At 50.2% G+C, this 15,915-nt stretch overlaps 1 protein-coding gene across 8 annotated transcripts in view; it reads right to left on the bottom strand.

The window, feature by feature from the left end:
• CUX1 (cut like homeobox 1) overlaps positions 1-15,915 on the bottom strand; it is a 362,320-nt gene that overhangs the window by 86,001 nt on the left and 260,404 nt on the right. For 4 of the 8 annotated variants that reach the window (XM_037139194.2, XM_037139191.2, XM_037139189.2 and 1 more), the window contains exons 10-11: positions 9,491-9,595; positions 2,076-2,264 (exon numbers count right to left, since the gene is read on the bottom strand). In XM_037139194.2, coding sequence (XP_036995089.2) covers positions 2,076-2,264; positions 9,491-9,595 — 294 coding nt within the window. The remainder of the gene's footprint in view (positions 1-2,075; positions 2,265-9,490; positions 9,596-15,915) is intronic. The other 4 variants (XM_037139195.2, XM_037139190.2, XM_037139193.2 and 1 more) reach the window with 2 other exon arrangements.

Genomic DNA, 15,915 nt, shown 5'->3' on the forward strand with positions numbered 1-15,915 from the left:
CGTTTCATTTTTTGTGAAGGCAAACATTAAAACCTTAACTGATTTAGAAGAAATTGCTCTATAATAAAAAATGTAAGGTCTACAGCCTCCCTCCCGTGCAGTCACAGGCAGAATGCATTCGAGTCAGACCCTTCGATGGCAGCAGAGGAGAGAGGGGAGAATTATCTAATAACAATGCCAGTGCTGGGGTCGGAAATGGCTGTAACATGAGAAAATTAGATTTAATCTAGAAATAAAAAATGAGCCCTGGTACTCTCTGGGTGGGCTGATGGGAGAAAAAGACACACTGAAGATATAGATGCCGTGGTTGATGACAAAGGTGACCAGGTCTCAACCATCTCCTCGAAGTCACAGGACCGTCTTCCCCGAGGGGCCCAGGCCCCCGGCAGCCTCTCAGGCAGTGGGGGAAACCCGCCCCAAGGAGGCAAAGGAGAACCCTTTGCCTACCCTTTCTCGGGACACACCGTGCTCTGTGAGGGAGAGCTGCGGTCCCACCTGTGCCAGTGGGGTCAGGCCAGTGAGCTGCCATGAGGACAGGCTTGCTGGGAACTTACTGAGGTCTGGGTCAGAAATGTGGTCAAATGTTGAGCAGAAAGATTTCAATTAAAAAAAAAAATCAAAATGAACCTAACTATATTCTGGAATTGCTTTATATAAGAAAAAGTTGTCTTGGCATTTTCATAACTAGTCTCAGTCTACCTTATTTAGTGTACAATGACTACACTTGGCAGTCACTCACTCATTCACTCACGCACCTCACAAATGCAGCTGAGCTGGGGCAGGAGGCCCGAGTGGGCACGGCTCAGGCTGGGGAGGGAAGGCAGGCAGAGCACTGCTCTGGCCTGGAAGCAGGGACCCCGAGCCTTTGCTGATCCTGTATCTTCAAGGTCAAATAAGACACCCTGAGAAGGACCTTCTGGCTCTGACATGCTATGAGGGTCCCAGGACTATCTTCAAATTATACCAGTAACTTCAACACACTGAAAATACATTAGATAATATATACATATATTTTAACATAATGAAAAAGGTTTCAGGTTCTGCCCTTGGGATACGAGGTTATGAGAAACCCCAGGAGCTAGCTTTTGTCTGGGCTGCTGTGGTTCCCTCTGGGAGGAAAGAGACCAACCATGAGCTTTTGGGCTGCCCGTGGTCCGGCACAGGCCCGAGGGGCCAAAAGTGGTCCTGCAGCTTAAGAGCATGGCCCACAGGGTCTGGAGCGCCTCTTGCTTTCATTTTCTTAGGGCACAAAGAAAGCCCAAATTTCAGTGTGCTGGGTCTTCCCAAGGGCAGCCTCCTCTAATGGCTTGTTTATGCACACGGCCTGCGGACTTGACAATCACTCTAACCCAATAAGCACACAGAATCTCCAGGTCCGCTCTGTCAGCCCCAGTTCGCAGGTGGTGAAGCAGAGCCATGGGCGGGCGGGCAGGCGGGCACTGAGGACGGGGATTTCCACCAAGTGCTGCGTGCAAAAATGGTAGGTCGAGAGGGAGGCGCTGCCCAGGCTGGAGCTAGCAGAGGGGGTTCAAAGTCCATCTCCCTTCCTTGGGCTCCAGGACTCTATTCACAGAGGTTCCAGGCTGACATACTGACAATTCTAGATGTGGTACCCTCCAAAAAAGGGTCTAACAGAGCTTATTCACCCCACGCTTCTGACCGAGGTGCCCAGGGGAACCCCATGCCTGTTCTACAGTTCTCATTGGAGGCAAAAACTGTGTTGATGGCTGGAGGTCAGGCTGAGAAATATCCAAGGAGTCATTTTTGCTTTTAAAGGACATGGAATTTTAACCGTTATCTTTGCAGACCACAGAAATAATACCATGTGGAAGGACCAAGGCAGGGCCAAGGAGGCAGCTTTGGAGATAAGGCCTCTGCCATGGTTATTACATCCATCAGGCGTCCCAGACGCTGGAGAGCAGAAGCAACCCACTGAAGAGCTCAGGGCGTCAGTGGTGAGCCAGGCCACCGAGCGGAACCCAGGCTCCCTCTGGGGACGCACGTGGAGAAAGACAAAGGGTGTGTGCGTGTGCATCCCACCCTCCCTTGCCTGCCGGGCCCCATGGTGCCCTTACTTTGAGTGTGCTGTTCTTGGCACTCAGCTGCTGCTCGAGCTGGGAGATCTGGCTGGCTGAGTTCTCCCGCAGCTTGGTGAGGCTGGCCTGGAGTCTCTGCACGTCCTCCACCAGCTGGGCGATCTCCCGCTCTTTGGCGGCCAACTCAACTTCCAGGCTGGAGCGGGTCAGCACCTCTATGGCCTGCTCCTAGGAAGGAGAAAGGAAATGACAAAACTGCGCCAGCTTTAGGCAGGTGCTCAGGGTTAGGTGTATGGTCAACTGTGGCCAAAACCAGCAGATGGGAGGATGTGATGGTAAGCTCACGGCCAGACTTTATTTCCTGCCTCTGCTTGGACTGGAGCAGCTGACTGACCTCCCTACACCACTGTTCCATCCGCACAGTGAGCTGCCACCACGATCCATCCACTCGACAAGCATTTATGAGTACCAGGCACGCAGTGGGGAACAAGAGGGTAGAAAACCCTTTCTTCACAGGGATGGGTGGGTAGGTGAGATGCACTAATGTGTTTAGTAGTAGCACAAAGTGTGTTGGGTGGTGATAAGTGCCAGAGAAAAGCTGAAGCAAGAAGGGGTCATGGGGTCGGACTTGAGAGGCAAATGGGGTTTTTAATAAGATGGTCAGGAAAAGTCTCATGAGACAGTGATATCTGAGCAGAGATCTGAGGGAGGTGACAGAAAGGGCCCTGCTGGTGGCTGGGGGATGACTGCCTCAGCCAGGCGACTGGTACATGGGAAGGCTCTGGAATGTTCCAAAGCGTTTTGATCTTCTCCTACCAGATGGGATTTAATGTCTTTTTGGCTCATCACTAAACTACCTCTAGGTGTTGTGTTGTTTGACAAATTGATTTTCAGAGTCAGCAATTCAAAAAGAGTTAAAAGATGTGGAAGATGCACGTTGTGGAGTCCCTCTGCTTAGAAATTCATATGCTGATTAATATATATTTTTTAAAGATTGTATGTGTTTATCTTTAGAGGGGAAGGGAAAGAGAGAGGAAGAGAAACACCAATGTGTCATTGCCTTTTGTGCGTCTCCTGCTGGGAACTGGCCTGCAACCCAGAACCGCCATTGTGTGGTTCGCAGGCCCGTGCTCAATCCACTGAGCTACACCAGCCAGGGCCATATGCTGATTAATATTTTTTAAAAACTTATCCCCTTCCCTAATTTATTCATAGTGGAAAATAGGCAAAACAGGGAAAAGGTATAAAAAAAAGAAAAAGTTAAATCTGTAATTCCACTTCCCAAGGATTAAGGTAGCCTTGAAAAAGAAGATTGTATTTATTTATTTTTAGACAGAAGGTAAGGGAAGGAGAAAGAGGGAAAGAAACATCAATGTGTGGTTGCCTCTCGCACGCCCCCAACTGGGGGACCTGGCCCACAACCCAGGCATGTGCCCTGACTGGGAATCAAACCAGCGACCTTCCAGTTTGTGGGACAATGCCCACCCTACTGAGCCATACCTGTCAGGGGTAAAGTAGTACTTTTTTTTCAAGTTCTGAAAGTAGTAATGGCTCCTGAAAGAATTCTAAAAACTTTTCTGCGGGGCAGGTGCACATCTGGGCGTGGCTGACAGGACCTGGAAGATGGAACCGCACAGGGGTCTCTGACAGCAGAGGCCTGGGGTGGCTCGCACTGCAGCGTGGAGGGCCGCCAGCCTGCAGTCACTCTCTTCCCGCCTCGGTCATTCCCACGCCAGTGTGGAAAAATGGGAGCTGCAGCCCCAGGTGGCTGAGGCAGCCGTGCCACTCCACGCACGATGTTCTTGTCACAGGCTTTTTCACCTTTGGGGCCGTCAGTCGCTCAGACAGATCATTTTCCACATCTCCCTCCTAGGACACCAAGGCCTCTACATGCAAAGAAGGGACTCCTTTCTGTTTCCTTGATTTGTGTAATACCGTAAAAGAAGATCTTCATTTGTCCTGCCTTCTGGAAGATCTGCACATGACCCTGCCCTCCCCCACCCCAGCACCTTCGTGCCAGCTTATTTAAAAGGCACGGGCTGTCCAGACCAGTTCAGGTCAGCGTTGGCTCCAAGGATAGGTGCCAGTTCACAACCGTTGCCAGTGCACAGACAAGAACAACTGAGCCCTGGCTGGTGTAGCTCAGTGGATTGAGCGCGGGCCTGCGAACCAAGGGATCAAGGTTCGATTCCTAGTCAGGGCACATGCCTGGGTTGCATGTTGGCCAGTTCCCAGCAGGGGACGCACAAGAAGCAACCACACATTGATATTTCTCTCCCTCTCTCCTTTCCTCTAAAGATAAATAAATAAAATATTAAAAAAAAAAAAGAACAACTGAGAGTAAGAAACTGAGAGAAAGTATTTAGAAACGCTTATGGCAATTCAACAGTGCTGTGACATTTTAACTGTCTTTTATAAAACCATTAGTATATGACAGACTGGAAGTTTAAAAATCAAAACAAGACTGTCCTTTCCCACAGAGAGAATGAGAAGCACCGCCCTAGAAAACACTGGGTGGGGGCCCAAGACACGTCCTCCAGCAGCGCCAGGGGGTTAGCGCCTGAGACAGCAGTGAGAGAAGCAGGTGGAGGTGCCCTCTGAGGAGGGGAGAAGGGCACAGCAGGAAAAGGCTGCTGGGCCTCATCAGAAGGAAGAGGGGCTCCATTTCACAGGTGGGCACAGCGGTGGGAAAGGGCGGGGAGACGGGCTCCTGCCAGAGGAGCCGGCAGGCCCGGGGGAGCGGTGCGGGGACTCAGTGGCAGTGGCACTCAGGGAGGCTGGCCTCACTGTGGGTATAGGAGGAACCGTGTATCTAATTTAACTTATTTATTAAGTTTCCAACCTGAGGGATGCCAGCCATACAAACTCTTTCAAGGGCCCTTAGGGAGAGAGTCTGTAAAACAAGTCAAAAGGCGATCTGGGTTTTTTGTTTTGTTTTGTTAAAGAGTTTATGTACTTATTTTTAGACAGAAGGGAAGAGAAGGAGAAAGAGAGGGAGAGAAACATCAGTGTGTGGTTGCCTCTCACACGGCCCAAACTGGGGACCTGGCCCGCAGCCCTTTGGTTTTGCCAAAGGGCCTCAGTGGAGGCCCCCACTCCACCCACTGAGCTACACCAGCCGGGGCCAATCTGGATATTTAAACAGGCAAGTTCAAATTACTGTATCAGGGACAAGAGGCTCAAATAATACAGGGTGGGGCAAAAGTGGTTTATGGTCCTATGTGAAATAGAGTTTAGTCTTGTATTATTATTTATTAATCATTGCATTATTTTCCATAGAAGAACTGTAACCCTACTTCAGCCCCATCCTGTATATGTAAAAACTGCAGCTCTCAGTGCTGTGGGCCCAGGAGGAGAACCTGGGGGCAGGCAGTCCCAGAGGGCCGCCTGCTCAACTCCTGAGGCCGGCTATGACCTGGCCACACATTGACCAAGGGACCTTGGGCACATCAACTAACTCAGGAAACTGGACCAAAGACTCTTCACTTACAATGTGGCAAAAATCATTCATGTTCTGCATAAACGAAATGAGATGAGGTAGCACACCCCAAGGTTACTAGTAAGGCCTTGGAAATAGAAAAGATCACCCTACTCTAAGCCCAAATGCGGCTTACTCCCCTCTCACACACGAGGGCACCCTCATCCCGTTGTGAAGACACACAGGGAAACTAGGGGAGAAATGAGCAGGGGCCCTGGGAATGACCAACAGGCTGCAGGAGGTGGCGGAGGCCTGTGCCTGGGGGTGACCCGGCCTTCTCTCTAAGGGCACAGCTAGAGAGGAAGTTGTACAATGCGGTGAACAGGTGCTGAGAGGGGCAGCCTTCACGGATGCAGGGCGGTCACTGTCAGGAGGCTCAGATGCTGTTGAGCTAATTACCTGAGAGGTGAAGCAGCCACAGATTTGCAGAGGGCCAGGACAATGAGCTCCCTCTGTCCACCCAGGACTCCACTCAGCTGCACCTGAATTATCTGAGGGCTTTAGAAAACATGTGTGTCCTGGGCCCCACCCTGGAAACCATGGTTCAGGGGGTCAGGACTCCCTGGTGATTCTGAAGGTGTTTGGGGTCAGGGCCCTGGCTCAGCCTATAGCCCCTAAAGAGAGGGGCTGGCTTTTTTTCAAGTGTGAACAAGTGTGAAAGAGGCCCCGTTCCCCTGTGGGCACCAGAACGAGGTCCGGAGTCTCCAGGCTCCAAGGCCTGTAAGGGCGCCCTGCAGTCCTCGGGGGCAGTGGGGTGGGGTGGGGGTGGGGAGCTGGGGCTCTGATGGCTTGGAGCCAGGAGAGGAAACGTGGAAATGCTTTGTTGGGTCTAAAAACATTGTATTAAAAAAAAAAAAAAAGAAGGGCTTACAATGATGATAGTGGTGGGGGTGTTTCCAAGGGGAAAGATGAACTTAAAAACGGAAGTTACTGAGTAGTAATCCATTAAGTTTTGTCCCTGTGAACCCATTCGCCTCCCCTCTCCCCCAACCTGCTTGTGTGAAACATCCTGATTGTGTAACTATCTAGTGAGTCTTCCTACTGAGATCAGAACATCCAGGCTGACATAAGCCAGATAATCACCTCTTTTATCCTGCAGCCATTTTCATATTAAGTATGAATGAGATGCAGGATCGCGACTCTGTGAGGAAAGCCTGATTGTGAAGTGATGGTGCGCCTAGGACCCCAGCCTGCGAGACAGATACATGAAGTCGAGGCTGACCTTAGTTTCATTTACTCCAGCAGGGGAAGGATGAGGGAACGGGAACCTCAGCTTTACTCCTCTCCCGGAGTAATGCTCCCCTCCTAATAGAGGAGTTGCCGCCTCTATTCCTGCCAACTCCTAGTGGCTGAAGGAGGCAGGATCTATGTGGTGTGTGCACTCGACAGATTCACCTGAGAGACAGACAGGTGTGTTTTTCTAATACCACTGTTTATTTAGGTTTAAGAAGGTGGCCTGGTGTGGTACACCAGAGCCCTGAACTAATAATGATTGTTTGTAATACCTGATGAAGGACCTGCATATACCCTGTTCCATTTAACGTACACAGAGGTGGGATGGCTGGATGTGGGGAGAAAGGTGGAGTTTGGAGTAGGACAAACTTAGGACAAAATGCCAGCTTGATAATGTTCTAGCTGTGTGACCTTTGGCAAATTCTTTAATTCCTTTGGGCCTCTCATGTCCCCTCCCTGTACAATGAAGATACTAAACCCTGCCTCTAATGACCATGGTGCCACGAGGCAGAAACGAAGTAACCCCATAAAGCCGCAGCCCAGCCTTAACGCAGAGCAGGCACTCGCTGAGGGGCAGCTGGCCTTCCAAAACCTGCGATTCCCGTAAGACACCCAGCAGATCGGTTTTGGCCTTTGCCAGATCTATGGAGTCTACCATTTCTCTTTCGAGTGCTGCCAGCCAAGCCCAACAGCCATTCTGCTGGCCCAGTTTCATGCACTTGCTCCCTGGCTGCCTGGAGCTGATGGACTGTGGGAACGAACCCCCGAGGGCCGCTGGCAGGGCCGCTCCTGGAACACGGAACCTGTGCCATGTAAACACTGCACTTAGCCGATGATGAAGTGTTTAAGCACCCCTAGGATCCGCAACTTACTCTTCCTGCAAAAACATTCATTTCTGTCTGAAATGTTTTGGTTGCCACAGTCCAGGATGGTGCCAGAAATCCTTTCAATTGAGGCATTTAGCTCAGGAGCCCTGTGTGGACACATGAGGATGGATGACGTTCTCCAGAGGACCAGGATCCACTGCGAAGGCCGGGAGAAGCCGCGCTACTGCCCCTCTGTCTCTAGCGCCTCCTCCTGCCGAGACGCTGGGTCCAGTGCGGGAACCCTGGGAGGAGGGGACGCTGACAGAGCCCGGGGGGCATTTCAGGTAAAATAAAAACCAGAGTGCTTGAAATATGAAGGAGGCAATGGAGAAGACTCTGCCCTATATCCCAAGATACTTAAATCATGTTTTACTTAATGTTAATGTAAAGAAAGAAAACAAAAACATTGTTAAAAGGGGTCCTGGCACCAAAACTTTGCTTTAGATTTGTTCCTGAGGAATAATTTGGATTCAATTCCCACTCTAAGGTGGCAGAGGGCCCCCTAGTCGAGTCCTGGATTGGCCATAGGGACTGAGCAAGTGCTCTGGAGCAAGGGGTTAAAACTCCTGGAGCTCCTGCTTCTTCATCCGCACAAAGGAGTAACAACGCCCGCTTTGTAGGTGAGGTGGAATGACAGCTGCCAAACTGACACATGAACAGACAACAGCAGCGAGCGAGCCTGGTTTGCAAGTGCACTCTCTGGGAAGGGCCTGGTCCCTTCCCCTTGCTCTCCCAGTGTCCACTATGCGCCCTGGCACACAGTAAGAGCTCTGCAACTCTTCTAATGTAACAAACAAACAAACAAACAAACATACATCTATGCGTGCAATTCACTCATCACCATTGGCTGTCACAGCTGAAGGGTTCTTGGGATCATTTACTCCTCATGCTATACACAAGAAAACTGAGGCCTGCAAGTTTCACTGCCCTGATGTGCAAAACAAGCATAAAACAGAACTGAGCTTCCAAACCAGGGCCCCTGGATCAGGGATGATGATGCCAACCACAATAAGAGTAATTGCTAAGGTTTCCTGAGGGCTTACTCTGTGTCAGGTCTTACTCTAAGCACTTTGCTCAGATTTCTGAAACCTTTGTAAAAACCCATTTAACGGATGATGAAACTGAGACTTGGGGAGGTCAAGTGAATTGCCCAAAGTCACAGAGCTGACAACTGCAGAGCAGGGGTCTGAGCCCCAGAGCGTGGCTCCAATATCCAGGTCTTAACTATACGCTGCTCCATGTAACTGCACAACATGGAGGGAAAGAGTGTGGAATCCGATAGTTCTAAGCTGCCTCGGTCAAGCTGGGAAAGTTCCAACTAAGAGCAATTTTAATTAATATAAAAAAAGTCAAGAGGCCAAAGGGCTGGAACATATGGCTCCAGAATACCTACATTTCAGGCAAGACTCTGGCAATAACACGGACTTGGAGGGGAATGTCACCTTATTACCTCTTTGGCCTTCCAAGCTCATTACAAAATTCTTCTCGCTCTGGAAAGACACATTCCAGAGAAGACCATACCCCCAATTTCCCCGTGTAATTTTGGTGAAGCTCCAGTTTCAGATCCCACCCAGCTGCCAGCTGCTACCCCACAGGCCCAGCCAGGAAGACGCTCCCTTTGGTGATGGGACCTGTCTCCACCTCCACACTGGGCGGGTGTTGCGCTGACCACAGAGCATCAACGCATAAGCAGTAAAACTCTCCCTCAGACTCTAGTGAGCTTCATCCCCAAATTGTTAAAAGCATTCCCCACCAGGACAGTAGTACTGCTTAAAATAGTCCAGAAATGGGCGTTAAAAAGCAGAAGAAGAAAACAGCTGCAATACGGAGTTACAGATGTCAGGCAGACAGAGTCCCCGTAGGGCCCAGCTACCCACCACGTCCGGCGCCTTCTGGATCTGCGAGGCCAGCTGGAGAGAGTGGTTAGCTGATGAGAGCTGCTCCCTTAAGGTCTCCGCCTCTCTCTGGGCCACCTCTGCCCTCTGAAGGAAATGAAAAGGGTGAGAAGAGAAAGTACATTCAGTTTAACAACTGACAATTATTACAAGAACATTCATCAATTCATGCCTGACTGACTATAATTGATTTTCCTAAACACTCAACCTAATAAATGCTAGGAAAAAAAACACAGAATGTGATGGATTTTTATTTTAAACAGTACAAGGAAGAAATAATTGAGCGATTATGACAGTAATTTAACGCTAGGAGCAAGGAATCCCCTGCTGATAGTAATGCTCCGGCCCACTGAATTTCCCAGACTGAATAAATACAAGTGGAAATAGAGTCTTTTGATTCAATTTCTTCCTATTCTCATAGACCAAGAAGATTTTATTGCAGGATTACTCCTGGGAGTAATTCTCACGGGTAAACAGTGAATTAAAGACACTGGCTATTTTCTTCCTAAAAACACACACAATATTGTGGTTGTTTTCCTTCTGCAAGTATTTCCATAAATGTACAGGGTGTAAATGCTGCTTCTTTTGTGAGGCCCAAGCTTATTTCAACATATTTAACCCTTCACTCGACAAAGTTTTCTAATGCCGATGCTGGCATTCCAGCCAGCTGGCTGACTTGGGGCCAGAGGCGGGAGGGTGGCCCTGACCCACTGGGAATGGGGAGGAGTGCAGCTGGCTGCAGGAAGGGGTTGCAAAGAGAAACGAGTAGACATTTCTATTATTTGCATGTAATTCCTGGCCAAGCAAACCAATGCCACTGGAGAGCAAATCAGAATTTCCCATTGAATAGTGAGAATAGGTCAGCCTGGTGCCTGCCACCCGAGGGGGCACTGTGGTGCAGTGGGCAGGGTTGGGCATGTGGGACAGAGGGACCAGGGCAAGTTACCTAACTAAGCTACTAAACTCCCACCCTCCCACCTCCAAGTGGGAGCACCACCTCCCTCTCACGGACCTCACAAGGATTAACACCCGAGGAAGTATATTGTACACAGAGCTCATTCAGAAGTGTTTTATTAATGGGCTCATCCTGATTTTACAATTATAATTGAGATGAAAGTCTATGATGGTTAAGAAACAGTAGCTAAATTGACACTGGGCTTGCAGGCTGGGAAGTATCATGCTTATTCTTTCTATCAGACTTACATTCTGCTAATAGACACGATTAACAGGAAAAGCCTGGCTGAGCAGGGCTATTTCATGTGTTTTCGCATTCTGTGGTGTGATGTTATGTGTCTACTGATTGTTAAGAAAGACCGAAAAACAGAACAAGAAGTTAGCCTGCCCCAGTACTTGCTGATCAATCTAGCTGCACAAGAATGGGCCTGGCAGCTTTAAGCAATCATGTGAGGGCAGTGCAAACCTATCTGTTCTGCATACAGACAAATTAGGATATTTCTAAGAGCAGTTACTTCTGCCCAGGGTGGTGCTGGTGGCCGCCTGCCCTGCTTCTGCAGGAGCCCTTGGAATTGCACTCAATCTAATTCACATGGCACCTGGCCAGGCCTGTCTGTGCTCGGCCAGTTGCCTCCCACCCTCTCTCCTCCAAACAGAATCTAGAATAGAAGCACCCGTCAGGAAAGGCGGCAATATGACGGGTGAGGTGAAGCTGGCAGGGGTGATTTCTGGTTCATGCTGACTGCAGGAAAGTCTCCTCTTCAGTGGAAAAGATCCCCTTGCCCCGGGTTATATCCAAATGTGCTGATAAACATGTCATATTACGGAAAAGTTTACTCTTTGCTTTCTAGTTAGCTAAACTCTTGGACATAATGTCTCCATGACTCTGCCAGGAATAAGGTGCATTTTGACATAGTTTTAGTCTCACTGACTAGAAAAAATATTTCTCAGCCTGGTGGAGAAGCTGTTCTAGTCGCAGCCAAGCAGCAGTGTCCCCAACCACCCTGCCCGGAAATACTGGCTTGGAGTGCTCCAGAATCCCAGGGCTCGGGCAGGCCTGGGTGGTGGGTTCACGACTGGGACCTCGGGCAGGCGTTGAGCCGTTCGGAGCAGAGTGCTGTCTCATCAAAGGCCCATGGCTCACAGAAGAAGGAATCTAGCTGTTAATGATTTCACCTTTGGTTTGCTTCACTTCTCTAGAGCTTCTGTACTTTATTCAGTTTCCAAGTTCATGTACAGAGTAGCTCTGTGACCTCCCCATGGTGGTCACAGACTTACATCACATTTGGCTTGACTTGGTTACTCCAGTGCAACTTTTTGATTGTTTCAAATTTATTTTATTTTGGTTTTGTACCCTGAGTTCATTAAAAAAAACCCCAACAAAATAAATTGAGGTGGTTTATGCAGCTAAACATGGACAAAGCTCAACAATTAAAAATAAAACCAGGACGGGAATGGCCGATTCTGTAGTTGTGTGTTTAGCCCCGTGTCTGGCAGCTAAAGCAGGAATCAAGGGCGCTCTGCCGGGCCAGCACTGTGGTGCCACTCGTCTCCAGGGTCTCTCATCTCCCTGATGCCTGCAGGCCAACCAGGTGACACATGCTTGTTTCTGAAACTGGAATCAGTGACAGGAGGAAAACCTGGGTGCGTTTTCTGATTTGGAACCTCAGACATGGAGATGTGGCTGCTATGAGAGACACTGAATCCTGTTTCCGTGGATGGGGCCCCTCCTCCCCTGTCCCTCCAGAGGCAGAGCCTGGGGACCTAAGCCAGGGCTCCCACAGGCAGCTGGCAACAGCCCTGGGTGTGATTTAGCCGCCACCCCTACGATGAGAATAGTGCCTTGCCAAGCCTCGGCTGCTCTCCTGGGAGACTTCTCTCGCTGGCTGTTGCTTACTTTCTTTACTTTTCTGAGAAGAGTAAGTGCTGGAAACACAAGATAAGTAAAGAAGGAGCTAGAGCCCCGAGGTGACCTCATTTCAGTGATTCTGCAGGAAGGAGGTCAAAAGCTCCACCAAGAAATTTACTGCCATGTGTCCCAAACTGGCCCTGCACCGGTGACCAGAGTCCCCATTTGGACCTGCTGCCTGTGTTTCTGGGACGCAGTGCACAGTGGCGTGGATTTCTTTCTCAGGTCTGCCAGGCCAAAAGCTGGAGCCACGGCAGGCCACCCATGGAAACCTTGCTTGTCATGGCCCGAATCATGGTTTCAGGAAAGCCAGGAGAGCCAATTTCCCTGTGTCCTCCTGCCACAAGGGGTGGCCCCAAGGACTCTCTTCAGGCCTTGCTGGCCCACCTGACATGGGCTGGGAGTCCAGTTATTACACAGAGAGACAGTGTTCCCAGGAGGCCCAAGGAGTGACCAGAGACACAGACATGGCTCTCCCATGGGCAAGGAGCCCGAGTGAAACCAGCACCTCCTCAGCACCTAGGAGGTGCCCACAGGGATGGGCTGCATCTCAACAGCGCAAGCAGGTACTCATGAATATTTGCTATGTGGATGTGGGTCTGATGAACGGGGCTGTCTCGGAGGTGGAAGTGATCACCCCAGTCTATGATGGGGAGGCAGGGGCTGGGGGGACTGAGGCTCTGCTCCAGGTCACGTGGATGGGAAGTGGGAGACCTGGAATTCAAACTCAAATGCTCTCCCCCTCAGAACACAGAAGCCTTGGTCAAAGAAAAGGCCATGTTTTGCCCTGAGTTCTTTTTGATCTTTGCATTTCTCTCAAATTTGATTCTGTCTCTTCAGTGAAGTTAAAGTGTGGTTTCCAACATAACCTCAACCTAAAGGGTCTTCTGTTAGGGTAGCCCCCCCTTAAGAGTCAGGCAGGCTGGCGAGGGGAGGCCCACTCCCTGAAAGAACTTCTTCCTGCCCCTGCTGCGGTTTTGGGCCCTGGCAACTCAAATCAGGGCTGCTCTGCAAGGAGGGGCGGGGAAGGCGCAGCCAGAGGAGCTGACCGAGTTACTAGGCCCACAGACAGGTTTCATGTGGTTGTAGAGTGCACAGTTGTGGTTTCTTATTTCCTATGAAGCCTCAAAAGTTCTGAACCTTTATGGTCACCAGTTGAGGCAGTATTAATGTAAATGCCCTGACGTTTACTAAACAGGTGTGAATGAAACCTGGGCCTCACTGACGGTCAGTGGCGCATCACTCTTCCACTTCTCCACAACAGAAGCTCCAGCGCTTTAGCAACAAAATAGAGAGCTTCAGGTCTCGGTAGAACACTGCTGTAAACCTCGTGCAAAAATAATGTTATATGCCAATGAACTAGGAAATTGTTCCTCCTGGGAATTTCCCAATGGGAAAGGCGGCTCAACCAGATGGCGGGCTGGGCCCACGCTGGTGTGCAGCCCCCGGTACCCCTCCCTCTGCCCAGCCCACCTCCACCTCCTCTCCCCCAGGACCACCTCATTTCAGGCCCAAGTCTTCTTGTCCCTGATCTATCAAAACAGCTGCTTACTGCTTCCCTGGCTTCCAGTCTTTCTACTCCCATATATTCTCTAATGTTTAGCCAGAGTGATCCTTCTAAAACTCATCTGGTATCATACTTCCGCCTGTGATTCTCCACTGTTCTCAGGATGAGGTCCTCCACACACCTAGCTGGATCCCTTCCTATGGGTCCACTCTTCCTCTCTGAACCTCCTGGTTCTAGCTCTATGGAATGGTCCAAAACACCCAGAGCTCATTATGCCCCACCTCGCCTGCCTGGAACGTGTCCTCCTGAGCACAAGGGAAGATTTTTTTCCTCATGAGTCATCCTTGTTGACCCACTGAGCCATCTAGTTCAATTTTTAGTTCACTCTGTGTGTGACGCCCGGTCTCATACTCTCAGCAAGGGTCGGTCAGCATCTGCCTGCACAGCTCCCGGAGCTCACTCCCTTTGGTGGCTGCTCTAGGCACCTCTGGACAGACAGAACTGAGCATGAGTGCCCCTTCCACCAGCCTCTGAACTCAGCCATGAAAAGGGCAGACCCCTTCTCCTGAATAGCCCTGAGGAGCTACAAGGGCAGAATTCACCTGCCTCAGCCCTAGGCCTTCCCTTGTGAAATCATTTAACATCCCACGTTCCTGGTGCTTGGTGAGAAGTCCCTCTGTCCTCTTTCCCTGCTCCCCAAAGATTAGGAATATCTCCAAACCCCACTGTCTTTTGTGTTAGGGTCCCTTCCATGTTCTGGCCATGGAGGGGACTTGGAATGAACTCTGGGCACCTGGCTTCTTTTTAGTGTGGTTTCCAGGAGAAATTCTTATTCTCTGGGGATGGACCAATTATTGCAGTTGGTGTAGAATCTCTACCTCCTTCTTTCTAGGAACTGTTTCTATTAATGTAGCCTGAGGTTGCAATAATTTCTTGCGGCAGCCACGTCGGGCTGTTCGTGCCCGCTGGTTGTTAGCAGACCTGTCCCAGGCCTTTCCACACCCCACCGTACTGGGTGGGGGACAGGGCTTTGTGATTCTCCCACCAAATCTTTGCTTCTCTAGAAACTATAGAGTGAATATTTATGGAAACATCCACTTCTTACCCAGGCACCTCACCTTTAATCTTCAAAACTATCTTGCAAAGGAAGTACTAATTGTCATTCCCTCCCTTTCCCTTCTCTCGCTTAAAACTGAATTATGGCAAAATACATATAACATAAAATTCACCATCTTAACCATTTCTAAGCATACAGTTCAGCACGGCTAATCACATTTACATTGCCGGCAACCGGTCTCCACAACCTTGTCATTTTCCCAACCGAAACTCCGTACCCGCTGAACAGCAGCCACCCACCCCGCTCCCCGGGCCCCTGGCACTCAGCGCGCGCTCTCTGCCTGTGAGTGGGACTGCTCTGGGGGCCTCGTGCAAGGGGGATCGCAGTGTTTGTCTTTCTACGACTCGCTTACTCCCCTTAGCACAATGTCCTCAAAATGTCACTTGGAGGTGGCACCTTTCTCTGTGGTCCTGTCTGGTGTCTCGTAGAATAGAGACCCACCCAAGTGGCCTCAGCCCATGAGAGCTGCATCAACTCTGCCCAACTCTGTCAGAACCTGGGGACTGCCAGAGCCGGCATGTGAAGCTCACAGAACAGAGCTATCTGCCTAGCCAATCACTAACCCCAAAGGGCCCTGAAAAGAGGAGGCACTCCCATGACTGGCCCTGGGGTGCGGGGGTGGGGGGGTGGGCGGAGAGGGGTGGAAATTTGAGAAATGCAAATGGCAATCCTGTGACAAAGAAGGTTAACTCCTGCCAGTAACTACGTTTGAGTTAAGGTTTCTGCCAAGTTGAGCAGTGCTAACTGAGTGAAAACAAAGACCCAAAGTAAATTAGCAACTAAAGGTGAATAAACACTTCAGCACCTCTGTGAGGTGAAGCAGAAGCAGTGCTTTTACAGCAGGGGGCTGTGTGGATGAGTGCACCTGGAAACAAGCCGGTCTGAAAGAAAGGCCAAGGTGGTCCTTGTTCCGTGCCTGC

This window comes from Artibeus jamaicensis, unplaced genomic scaffold, assembly GCF_021234435.1.
Source record: "Artibeus jamaicensis isolate MK-2021 breed Jamaican fruit bat unplaced genomic scaffold, CSHL_Jam_final contig_956, whole genome shotgun sequence".
NCBI lineage: Eukaryota > Metazoa > Chordata > Mammalia > Chiroptera > Phyllostomidae > Artibeus > Artibeus jamaicensis.